This window comes from Siphateles boraxobius, unplaced genomic scaffold (genome assembly GCF_051911475.1).
Source record: "Siphateles boraxobius isolate OS27281-9 unplaced genomic scaffold, OSU_SipBor_1 7, whole genome shotgun sequence".
In the NCBI taxonomy this organism is placed as follows: Eukaryota; Metazoa; Chordata; class Actinopteri; order Cypriniformes; family Leuciscidae; genus Siphateles; species Siphateles boraxobius.
In genome coordinates this window covers 27,678,057-27,691,016 of record NW_027509197.1, presented here as the reverse complement: position 1 = coordinate 27,691,016, position 12,960 = coordinate 27,678,057, and the positions used below count along the sequence as shown (strand labels likewise).

The following is a 12,960-nucleotide window of genomic DNA, read 5'->3' as shown; positions in this document are numbered from 1 at the left end:
TACAGTTTCGTGTTTGCTTTTTTTGAGTTTCAGCCACTACAGATTTTGAGTAGATACTGACATATTTGATAGCATGGATGTTTTTTTTTTGTGCTTTTGTCTGTTTTTAAAGCACCTGCATGTCAGTGGGTGTATTTCTTAACCTGCTGAACACTGCACTTCTGTATGTACCTCCCCCATTCTCTCTCTCTGTTTGTGTTTATCTCTGTGTGTGGGCCAGTGATGGAACTGTAGTCGGCCTCTGGTCAGACCAGTCTGCGGCAGTGGTTCAGTGGGCGGTTTACGCTCGGTTAAGCACAATGCTGGACGCTGTGGGAGAGTGACAGCGGAGCAGCCCTCATTCTGACAGGGCCTATTCCTCACAGCCAGTCTGGCTGTTCCCGCATGCTCGCTGTCAGAAAGTGTCACAGCAGCTTCACAGGAGCTGCTGCAGAACACACACATTGAAATACAGCTCTCACACCCCCACACACTTACAGCGGCACAAAAAAAGTATTTGGACACTTATTCCACAATTAAAAATGTCACCGCATTACTTTATTTTACTTTATTTTATTACATTATTTTAAAGATAGCTCAAGCACACCTTTTTTTTTAATTACTAAATGACATGTTTGGATTAAAATGGTAAAACAATAGACAAACTGTTCAAAATTAAGATAAAAGTATTAGTATTAGTATACTTAGTGAAACATGTCTTCATGTCTTTATTAAATTGGGGGCTGTTAAAACGACACCGTTTTCAAACTAAAAATGTAAAACTTTTTATGCGTTTTGGCCGTTCATTTACACGACAACGGCGTTTTGGGTGGCTGAAAATGCAAGATTTTGAAAATGGGTTTCAAAGTGCGAGTTTTTGAACCCGGTCTCTGTAAACAACAAAATTGCGAATTTCTGAAACCGATGACATCATGTACATGTGTATTATTACTTGTTCAGTCTATAGACCTTATGCACCAGAGAAACGTTGGCGCCGTCATCTTTAGAATATTGTCTTTGAACTTCCGTTTTTGCGGTCGCTCTGTATATTTCTATGGCATCGCTGTCCAGGAGTAATTAGCTGGTGAAGTGGATTTACTTATTGTAAAGTTAACAAAAGTTATCATGAGCATTGTAATGTTTATCATAAGCATTGTAAAGCAGATGTCTTAACAAATGTCGACCGGGAATTTTTTTACGAGCAGTTCATTCATACCTATGCAAGATCGCTGTGAAAATATAGACCGCAAGTCAAAAGACAACGAGCGCAGCGCTGAAAAGGGGCGGGGCTAATGGCCTGGCAGCAGAATACAGCATTTTCAGTCGTTTTCGCGGACCCGTGTGAATGTGGATCGTTTTGACAATGGTATCGTTTGGACGTGGAAAACTCAAAGGACAACTTCTCCATTTTAAGAATATCGTTGTCGTGTAAACGGACCCTAAAATACCATGTCTTATTTTGCATTATTAATAGATGCACATTATTTCAAAGTTCTGCAACAAAGTCTAGCATAATTTGTGTGCAAATGCCTCATATTTAAATTTTCTACTTTATGCAGTGACATTCATTTATTTTCTTTAGTGGCTTAAGTGTCAAAACACTTTTTGGGGTCACTGTATATACATAGATCTACCATACTGGATGATTTTCCAGCATGTAAACTCTTTTAACTCTCTGAGCATACCTAAAACATGCTTTATAGCAACCTTTGGCAATAGTAATCTCACACAAATGTTTCTGACTTTGCTAACCAATTTTAACCTGCATCGGAACTAGCTGTTCTTTCCCTGGAGTCTTCACTCTTTTTGCCGAAAGGAAGATTCTCTGGCTCACATTTATGTCTTTTTGACACTCACTGAACAAGACTGCTCACTCTCTCTAGTGCCAACCATGGCCCCGAGCCCTGCTGATGCTGTGGATCGTTACCTGGAAGCTCCAGGAGATGTGAATGAGCACACCCGCTTCCAGAAAGCTAAGGAGAGCCTGGAGGCCAAACACAGGGAGAAAATGTCAGAGGTGGGAACCTGAGTAGAGTTGTATAATGCAGTTATAGCTGTGGGGCAAAGTTCTCTTAAAAAAACAGTGTGGTGGTACTAGGGCTGTGTCAATGCAATGCTAAAGATACACATTCAGAGCAGACATTTTCATTTTAAAAAAGCATTAAAGGTTTTATCTCAAAAATAGTTAATGTAGTATTTAATTAGAAACAGTTATTAATGTTTTATTTAAATATTTATAAATTAATATAAAAAATTTGTTATATTATAATATCACATATTAATTATGTTACCATTTGTACATGTCTAAAATCATTTTTTAGTTAATGAGTGTTTAGAATTCATCTAGTGACTCTATTTTGCTCTTTTCATCTCTCTTCAGGTAATGAGAGAATGGGAGGAGGCAGAGAGACAGGCAAAGAATCTTCCTCGTGCTGACAAGAAGACCATAATTCAGGTAAACCTAATTAAATGTGAATAGGATATGTTGGCTGATGATTCATAAGCGGTGAACGGCAGAAAGTAAATATAGTTTATTGTTAATATAATCTAGCGGTTTGTGAACCTGTTATATAAAAGCACTTAGTGGGGTTATGGTCCAAGTGCATTCAGATTTAGTAGCACAGCATACAGTTTCCATTAAAGCGAGGGGAGATTTTCAAGCGGATTGAAAGGCACTGTATTTTATTCTTCGGGATTAATAAAAGGCTTCTGGCTTAATGTTTATTCGTGTTTCTATAGCGCTTTCAGGAAAAGGTGGAGGCGTTGGAGAAAGAAGCGGCCGGGGAGAGACAGCAGCTGGTAGAAACCCACATGGCACGAGTGGAAGCTCTGCTGAATGACCGTCGGCGCCAGGCTCTGGAAAGCTACCTTAGCGCCCTTCAATCAGACCAGCCTCGGGTATTCGCACACAACCATGCTACTGAACCACTAACAAAATAGCACACACATGTTGTTTACAATAGTAAATTGTATCATTTCTTCACTAATCTAGCTGAACAAGAAAAAAACGGTTTTCTCCTGTGTCTTGTCTCGTACAGCCTCGGCAGGTTCTCAGTCTGTTGAAGAAGTACATACGAGCGGAGCAGAAAGACAGGCAGCACACCCTCAAACACTTTGAGCATGTGCGGGAGGTGGATCCGAAGAAGGCGTCCCAGATTCGACCATTTGTAAGCTTATGTCAAGGTTGTTCTTTCCTACTTTAGATATAAAATGTGTAGACACTTCAAACTTCAGTTTGACCCCTTGTGCTCATAGGTGATGACCCACCTGCGTGTTATTGAGGAACGCATGAACCAATCCTTGGGGTACCTCTACAAGGTGCCACAAGTGGCTAGTGAAATCCAGGACCAAGTGGGTGAGTGTGCTTTATTTAGTATCAAGTTAACTGTCATATCATTTAGAGAACAAGTTTCAAACTTGGGTCTACTGAAACTTTCTCAGCTATGCTGATTCAGCGTGACCAGGCGGAAGTCACCCAACAGCTGTCATCTCTCCAGAGTAAGATGAGGGTTAGCTACGGGAACGACGCCCTGATGCCGGACCTGCCTGACAGCACCACCATCCTGGACATCCTGCCACCAGAGCAGGACGGCCTTGGCTTCATCCACCCCGAAAGCTTCAACCAGGCCAACACTGACAACCATGGTAAACATTAGCACATTCATTGCTGTAACTGAACCGCAAAACTTGAAAAATTTTATGAAAAATATATACAGATTGAGTAACCAATCATATAAAACTACACTGCCGTTCCAAAATTTTGGGTCATTTATTTAATTTATTTAATGTATCATGGTTTCTACAAAAAATATTAACAGGGTTCGTACAAGGTGCTTAAAGTGCTTGAAGTACTTGAATTTTACTTTTTGATATTTAATTCCTGGAAAACAGCCATATTTTTGAATAGGTACTTGAAAAGTGCTTGAATTATTAAAAATAGGGATGCACCGATACTGAGCTCACGTACTCGTAAAAATGCTCCGATACCAAAAACCGATAGGCCTACCAGGCAGCGTGTGTGTAGTAACACACACCTGTGGTGCGCGAGCTGATCAGAGAAAACCGCGCAGTGGATTGAGCGCGCAGCGGCACAGACACTGGCTGGTCGAGCACATGCCTTTAAACAGACATCAGTGGAAGGTTTGTAGTTCAGTCGGATGTCAATGGCAAAGGAAATAAAAGAGGCATGTAGCTTATTATTAAAGTTAACTGACTAGAGAGAGCGCAGTTCTGTTGAATGTAAGTAAAGTAAAACATGAACTGTTACCTGATTTATGTATAACGAGTGATTCCCTACATTACTGGACGTTTGCAGTCAAGAAGTTCCATGAATGCAAACAGCGCGCAGAATTTTCTGTTGTTGTTGTTGTTGTTGAAAAAATACAATTGTTTCACGCTAATTCAACGCTGCAGTCCGTCTGAGATATAGAGCTATTTCTCATGGCTATGAGCATTATATTAAGTATATGATAAGTATATGATACAACTTTCTTTCTTCAGGTCAATTATATATATTAATGGAAAAAAAATCAGTTTCATTATCCTTTCAATGGTTAAGGGGATTTCAGCCCTGACAGCCCTGGTCAATGGATTGACCTTTATGAAGTGAAACATCAGATACCAAATATATTTAATTTGAGTAAAAAAATTAAATGAAATAAATAAAAATAATAATAAAGATATTGTTTGATAAGTGCTGATTGAAGTCCTTGAAATCCAAAAAAGTAGTCCTTGAAAGTCCTGGAATTTCATTTGACAGAGTCTGTACGAACCCTGTATTAAGCAGCACAACCATTTCCAACATTGATAATAAATAGAAATGTTTCTTGAGTGCCAAATCAGCATATTAGAATTATTTCTGAAGGATCATGTTACTCTGATAACTGGCGTAATGATGCTGAAAATTCAGCTTTTCCATCACAGCAATAAATTCAATTTTAAAATATATCAAGATTGACAGCAGTTATTTTAAATTGTAATGATATTTCACAATATTACAGGTTTTTTTACTGTATTTTAGATTTTTTTTTTAAATGCAGCCTTGGTGAGCAGAAGATAATTTTTTTTAAGACATAAAAAAATCTTGCCAACCCAAAACTTTTTGAACGGTAGTGTAAATAATCAAACACTGGATTTAAAAGAGGCTGAGCAGCTTTTTTTTTTTTTTTTTGCTCAGTTGAACCCGTAGATGCCCGTCCAATTCCAGATAGGGGTCTGCCTACAAGACCTGGTGAGTGTCTACTTGTTATTTTCAGCAACTACTTTGTTTAGTTGCTTTGTTAATTATTAAACTGAACTGAATCAACATATTTAGTTCATATAACAACACTTTACAGCTGCACTACAGCAGAATTTGCAAGTTATTCCTGTTTAAAGCTGCTTTGAAACAATCTGTATTGTATAAAAGGCTGTATAAATAAAGGTGACGACTTTAATATCACATATCTAATGAATATGCTCATATGTGTGTATGTTTAAGAGATTCCAAAGGTTCGGCTGGATATTGAAGAAAGACACAATGCTGGTTATGATGTTCGTGACAAAAGACTGGTACAACAGTTTACACACATATTTCGCTAAACATGCATACATGTAGACAAAATATCTATATGTATCTAATAGTTAACATACAAAAAGTTATTGATGTGTTTGTGTCAAATCAGATGTTCCTTGCAGAAGATATGGGCTCTAATAAGGGGGCAATCATTGGACTGATGGTGGGTGGAGTTGTCATTGCTACAGTCATTGTAATCACCCTTGTTATGCTAAGGAAGAAGCAGTACACTTCCATTCACCATGGAGTTATTGAGGTGAGAAACGTGTTCAAATATCTTTACATGGAAATTTTGTGATTTGCAAAATTGGAAATGTATGGAAGCTTGTTTCCGCCACAGAATGAAAAATAAAAAAGCTAATTGCGACTTATCTCACAATTCTGAGTTTATTCATCAGAATTGCGAGATCTAAAGTCAGAATTGCGTGATATAAAGTCAGAATTGCGAAAAGTCACAATTGCATGTTATAAAGTCAGAATTGCGAGATATAAAGTCAGAATTGCGTGATATAAAGTCGCAATTGCGTGTTATAAAGTCAGAATTGTGAGTTATAAAGTCGCAATTGCGTGTTATAAAGTCAGAATTGCGTGATATAAAGTCGCAATTGCGTGTTATAAAGTCAGAATTGCGTGATATAAAGTCGCAATTGCGTGTTATAAAGTCAGAATTGCGTGATATAAAGTCGCAATTGCGTGTTATAAAGTCAGAATTGCGTGATATAAAGTCGCAATTGCGTGTTATAAAGTCAGAATTGCGTGATATAAAGTCGCAATTGCGTGTTATAAAGTCAGAATTGTGAGATATAAACTATTCTGAGAGGGATAAAGTCTGTCTTTTTCCCCCCATAGAATTGGACTTTATAACTCGCAATTGCGAGTTTATATCTCACAATTCTGACTTTATAACACGCAATTGCGACTTTATATCACGCAATTCTGACTTTATATCTCACAATTCTGACTTTATAACACGCAATTGCGACTTTATATCTCGCAATTCTGACTTGATAACACGCAATTGCGACTTTATTTCACGCAATTCTGACTTCATATCTCCCAATTCTGACTTTATAACACGCAATTGCGACTTAATTTCACGCAATTCTGAGAAATAAAGTGAAAATTGCGAGATGTAAACTCGCAATTGTGAGAGAAAAAAGTCAGAATTGTGAGATAAAAAGTCGCAATTATTATTATTATTTATTTGTTTAGTGGCGGAAACAAGCTTCCATAGAAATGTCATTGAAATAATAAAAAAAAAAGTTTTTTAAAGTCTTAAATGAAATTTCTGTTGCCTGCGCTAAAATATTTCATTAGCTAGAAATTGCCATTTCAAAATGTAATTTTGTGTTTTTTAAAGTTCACTTGATCATATAAATCAGAGACGAAAAGGGGTAAACTGATTTGCCGTGCTCAGGCCTGATAGCGCTCCGGCGCCACGCCGGATTTCCGGCGTACAGACGTGTCTGCGGAAAAAAAAAAGCAACAGCAAAAGAAGCGGAGTTCGACCAATCATAGCGCTGAGTTCATTCCCCAAATAGCAAGCGGGTATGATTGACAGATGCGTAAGGCCTATCATTAAAAAAAACTGAAAATCGACAGCCATAAAGAATCCCGCTCGATCACGCTTCCACTTCCACGGCCGCCTCTGACTGAGTTCATGAGCGAGGACAGTGTAGGCTACAGTAGTCACGGTACTTCTGACTCCTGAAGGTAAACGGGCTGGGGTGGATGTGGAAAGTTGAAGTATTGTATTGAGTTAACTTAATCTGGATGCAATCGCATGGTTATCTTAGAATACTCCGTCATTCATGTCACTCAGATAAGATGAAGACATCATACAGCGGGGCCGGATATAGCCATGGGCAAGGAGGGGCAATGCACCCTCAAATGCCGTGACTGCCCCCCCAAACGTGATGGCATGCAAAGATCCCAAATTTAAAAAATATTTCAAGAAAAATGGTCAGAGTGAGCGCTATCTGCTCTCTATCCCTCATTCAAAGTAGTTACTGATTGGTAGATGCATAGGGAGGGCGTGGCCGCTTCTCCGGCTTGTGGTGAACCTGCTGAGCTTCACGTCTCAGTCAGTCACTGCTGAGCGGACCACGCAGACATACTGTGACAGTGACAAACTTTGCAATGACATTCTTGTCGCAAAAATTATGTTGGAAAAAGAATTCAAAAAGACTAATGATGATGAGAACGTAGAGTTTGTAGACCTCTCCACCATTTGCACATATCTACACGGGTATAAGAATGCCTTTCCTCAGCTCCATCGCATGTATGTGACCTCACTTGTGATTGGAATATCATCTGCATCATGCGAGAGCTCTTTCTCCACTTTGTCTCGTGTTCTAACCCCCTTCCGCCGCACTATGCTACATGAGAGAAAAAGAAATTTAGTTGTTCTGGCTCACGAGAAGGCCATAACAACAGGTCTAGATATGGACGCATTTATTAGGACTTTTGCACAGAAAAGCAGACGACTGATGCTATAATGACTGATATAAGCCATGCTGTGTACAGAGCTAAAGAAATAATAAAAAAAAAGATTGAAATAAAAAACGAAAGGACAGACAGACAGAATAAATAAATAAATAAATAAATAAATGCAGCCTCAACAGGGCACAAGCCAGTGTCCTATTTGTGCCGGTCCCAAGCCCGGGTAAATGCAGAGGGTAGTGTCAGGAAGGGCATCCAACCTAAAACCTATAAGACAAATCAAATGCTGATAGCTGATAGCTTTGAGCTGATAGATTAGAGCTGGGCGATGTAGGATTTTTTCATTTCACAATATATTTTTTCATTTCTGGCCATATCGATATATATCACAATATAAATCAAATCACTATATTTGTCAAATTTAAATGTTCCGTTAAATGACTTGCCCCCCCTGATATTCTTCCTGCACCCCCTAGTGGGGCTGGCTGAATCCGGCCCTGTCATACAGCCATGCAAATTATAAAAAGCTTAAGTATTGATGAACAATAAATCTAAATAAAATTAAAATCGCTATGGCTAACTGATTATGAAAGTGCTGTGATTTGTGGATTAATTTAGGCTACTGATAAGCGCGAGTCTGCAAACAGGCGTTTATTTATTCATTCTCAGTGTTGAGAAACGTAGCCTGCATTTGTTACGTTATTGTGTTATAATAACTAAAGTACCTATGTTACATAATAATTTTGTATGAAAACTAGCGCGTTACTTGTGGATAAGAAACTGTTGTATCAGTGCTGCGCGAGCTCTCTCTCTCACAAACACAGACTGCGCGCACAGAGAGAGATGATAATTGTAAAATGAAAATTGACGAACTGTTTTGTTCTTGGTTGTGGTTTTTTTCCTGTCAAAATGCCAGAAAGCATTTTTTATTATCCATCCCGTGTTTTTAAAATTCGTTAAATGACGGACGTTTTATTATTAACACAGCCCTATGTCAGATTCTTCTAACATAATAGGCTACTGATATTCTTTTTAGAATAAGTGATTCATTTTGCTATTATTGGTCCTGTGACAGGACGCCTGTCTATTCATTGTCAACTATTTTCTATAAGTATGTTTGTATTGGCTAACGTTTATTCAGCTAATGCGTGTCCTGTTTAAAATGTGCAATGTTCAAATGCAAAGACAGCACGGCTCAAATAAAAGCCCCTTTTTCTTTTCTTTTTATCAAGTAGGCTATCATATTTGGATATTGGAATAAAAAATTAAGTAGAACTATCTTAAATGTACGAATGTTTTTTTTTACTGTTTTCTAGGGGTTTCTTAATTTTAGACTAGTTGACCAGCACACATTATTTTACAATGCAATATTAATCATGAAAAAAATACATTGCAGTGCAGTGCAAGTGAAATTTAGGATTTGGGTCGAATTCAAAAACTTTAGAAGTCAAGAATTATGAAGATAGGCATGTGTTTGTGTGTGTCTTGCATTCTCAAAAAATAATGACAAAAATATATGACAACAATATAAGAAGACTAGAAGAACAATCGCTCATCACTTTGTGTCAGAAATTAGCAGAGGATAAACTCGCCCTTACGCATCTGTCCCAGGGAAAAAAGTGCTGTTCATGATTGAAAGTTCGATTTTGAATTGAGATCAATCTCATTTTATGATCGATCTGTCATTTTATCTTGTATAGTGTGTCATAGTGGGCAACAACTGACGCCGTGTCTGTGACGCTTCACAACATCACAACGGAAAGACTAGCATGTTTAATAAATTATGTAATGGACGACAGATTTGTGGAGCTATGGCAACAATACGGCGAAAAAGATCAATGCTGGCGAACGATAGGCAAACACTTTTAGTACATTTCATTTATTTTTACTACTGGTTAAAACAATTAAAAAACAAAATTCTACCTCAAGTTCGCTTTGGAGGATTGACAGGCCATACTGTCATCTTCGTGCAATCCAGGAACGTGTCCACTGTTAGGTTTTCTTTCTTTTTTGTAGGAGATAGCTATCGCTTCGATAGCCATTGTTTGTTTACGCTCACAACACCTGTTGTCAGTCCATTGTGACACCATCTCGATGACATCACGCACGTCGAAATAGACGGCTAGCGATGACTGGTCGGAAAGCAACGTGTAGTCTGAGATGTTTCTTGTTTACAACACAACAAGAATTTAGGAGTCAGATTCGCTTAATCTGACAGAGTGACTGTCGTCACTTACAGACAAAAAAGATGTGTAGTCTGAATCCAGGATTAGCCTACCTACCTTCCTCCAATGATATTTCTCCATCATCCCTCCTTTCTCCCTTCTACAGCTTTAGGCCTACATTTATCATCCTATGTATTTTTCAGATTCCCCCCTGAGTAATACATAGAATGACAAATGTAGGGCTAAAAATGGAGAAGGGAAGGAGGAGGGATGCTGGAGAAATGTCATTGGAGGAAGGTAGGCCAAGTTACTGCTCATATAGTCTGACGGCAGAAGCTCTGGACTCCATAGCAGCTTTCATTGGCCAAGGACCACCCAGAGGCCATCTGACTGACATTTAAAGCAACCAATCACAGTTTGCTTTTTTCTGTGTCATGTTTAGGGGCGTGAAAATGTAACATTGATGTCCCTACAATAACAGACCGGTGTGTAGAACTCTAGACGTATTTTAAAGAGTCTATGGGGGTGGTGATGGTGCAGTGGATAAGACACATGCCTTTGGTGTGAGAGACCCGGGTTCGAATCCACTGTGAGACACCAATATGTCCCTGAGCAAGACACTTAACCCCTAGTTGCTCCAGAGGCATGTGACCTCTGAAATATATCAATTGTAAGTCGCTTTGGATAAAAGCGTCAGCTAAATGAATAAATGTAAATGTCTATACCGCAAACTTTACATATTTCACATACTTTTCAAAATCCAGCGTTTAGTTGATCCTGATAAGCACTCGTTGTCACAGTTGTAAACACAACAGCTTTTTTCTTCCATGAGGGGGTTTGGCGGCTCTTTGTTTCCAGATTTTTAAAATAAAAACTGAAAATATAAAAATAAAGGCTTGTTCATTATATTAAAACATAATTTAATAGTATATAAAAATACTACAATAACACTGCTGGGATTGAAAAAAACACATTTAATGACCACCATATGTTTTTAATATCTCAGGTTGACGCAGCGGTGACCCCTGAGGAACGCCATCTTACTAAGATGCAGCAGAACGGCTACGAGAACCCCACCTACAAGTTCTTTGAGCAGATGCAGAATTAAAGAACCACTTCAAATCCCTGCACTCCCCCTCACCAACACCATCAGCACCATCACCCCACTGCATCAGGACAGAGAATGCAGACTGATCCCTCATACACTGTTGATCAGCTCTGTCACCATGGAGAGTGGCTTCCATCACCTGACCATTTCATCCAATCGAATGAACGCTCAGTCGGTTTGCACAGAAAAGTGATGTATCATTGCTGCCCATTCAGCCATCTGTCAGTACGATGGTCCATCTGTGCGTTCACATGCTTGTTCGTCACAGCATTGTGTGGTGAATGATGCATCTTCTGCTCTGTTCTCTTCACCAATGCATGCTTTCCTTTAAACTTACCCATGGTTCTCTAATTCACAGGGTTTTTTTCTCTCTCATGTGACCATTTTTGTTCCCCTCCAGAAATTTATTTAAGCACTTACTCTTTTGTTTGCACGTTTCCTTCCTCTTTCGTGCTCCTTCCTTTTTCCTTGGCACTCAGATGATGCAGTGCTGTGTTTGGCTACATGAGGCTCCAAACGCAGACAACCAGATGCAGAATAATGTACTCATCAATAAACTTTCCATTCAGGTTATTTTTTCTGTAAAAAAAAAAAAAAAAATACACATTTAAAAAAAAAAGTTAAAAGTAAAAAAACATAAGCAATGAATGTTTTTATTTTATGTGTAATATGTATTGAATTAAGGCAGAAGCTAGCTGTATCTATGTAGTGCATGGAAATTTTAACAGAGAGATGGTTTCTGGATCCAAACAGACTTTGACCTCTCTCATGTAGAGATTTTAGCTGGATTGTACATTTTGTCTTCTTGTGATCATATTTTAAATAAGTGGGAAAAAAAATCTGCTTGGCTACATTGTCACAGGGACATGCTTTAACTGAAGTGTGCTTTTCTTTCTTTTGACCATGCCGCGCACACTTAAATGGTTGCATGGGGCTGGAAAAAGATGTATGTATTGTATTATGAAGTGTAATATTAGCCCACGTTTTGGTTTGTTAACGTTCTACGCACTCTGCATTTTTTTAAGGGTCTACTACACCCTTTTTGCCTCATGAAGTTGTAATCCATGTCGGGATTTGGTATGGGGCTGGGATTAGGGAAAGGAGGTATGAAGTGGTGGGAATTTACTTCAGAAATAGCCTTTTTTTTTTTGATTATGTGATTTTTGTCCCACTCTCCCCTCTTTGTATTCCCCCAGTGTCTGTGATATTCACGAACACATTTTGGGACAGAAACACTTCACCTCCCCTCTTTTGTTTCACTCAAGTATGGCATAGCACCTTATAGGTCAGAGCAGGTAGGAAGGGATGGGTAGATAATGAAGTAATAATAATGTAATGAGTTCATGCCATATGGTCTTTTGAAATGACCTTTTAAGTTTTTTTGAAAGTGTCGCGATGTTGAAGGAAATTGTGAACTGTTGTATAATGGATTGTACGAGACAGCCATTAAACGATTCAAACATTGTGCAGTTATGTCACAGTGCACTGCACACTGCTCATTATGTTCCTGTATAAAAGTACCTTAGCTCTAAAAATCTGGTGTTGTGCTGATTTGTGGATACTCTGAGGTGAGTGTCTGTGGTCAGTAGGGAGCAGAGAAAGCTCTTTCTGTGACATTTTCCTTCAGTATCTATTCAAATTATTGGCTTAGAAGGGGAAAAGCTTTCTACAACACTGTAACCCATGAATAAAGTTTTGAATGTACATACAAA

The 12,960-nt window shown here is 38.6% G+C and overlaps 1 protein-coding gene across 2 annotated transcripts in view; it reads left to right on the top strand.

Moving 5' to 3' along the window:
• appb (amyloid beta (A4) precursor protein b) overlaps positions 1-12,960 on the top strand; it is a 25,944-nt gene extending 12,984 nt beyond the window's left edge. For both annotated transcript variants that reach the window (XM_077215484.1, XM_077215483.1), the window contains 10 exons: positions 1,863-1,996; positions 2,360-2,434; positions 2,719-2,877; positions 3,018-3,146; positions 3,235-3,334; positions 3,421-3,624; positions 5,156-5,209; positions 5,459-5,529; positions 5,643-5,789; positions 11,147-12,960. In XM_077215484.1, the coding sequence (XP_077071599.1) occupies positions 1,863-1,996; positions 2,360-2,434; positions 2,719-2,877; positions 3,018-3,146; positions 3,235-3,334; positions 3,421-3,624; positions 5,156-5,209; positions 5,459-5,529; positions 5,643-5,789; positions 11,147-11,248 (1,175 nt within the window). In that variant the 3' untranslated portion in view covers positions 11,249-12,960. The remainder of the gene's footprint in view (positions 1-1,862; positions 1,997-2,359; positions 2,435-2,718; positions 2,878-3,017; positions 3,147-3,234; positions 3,335-3,420; positions 3,625-5,155; positions 5,210-5,458; positions 5,530-5,642; positions 5,790-11,146) is intronic.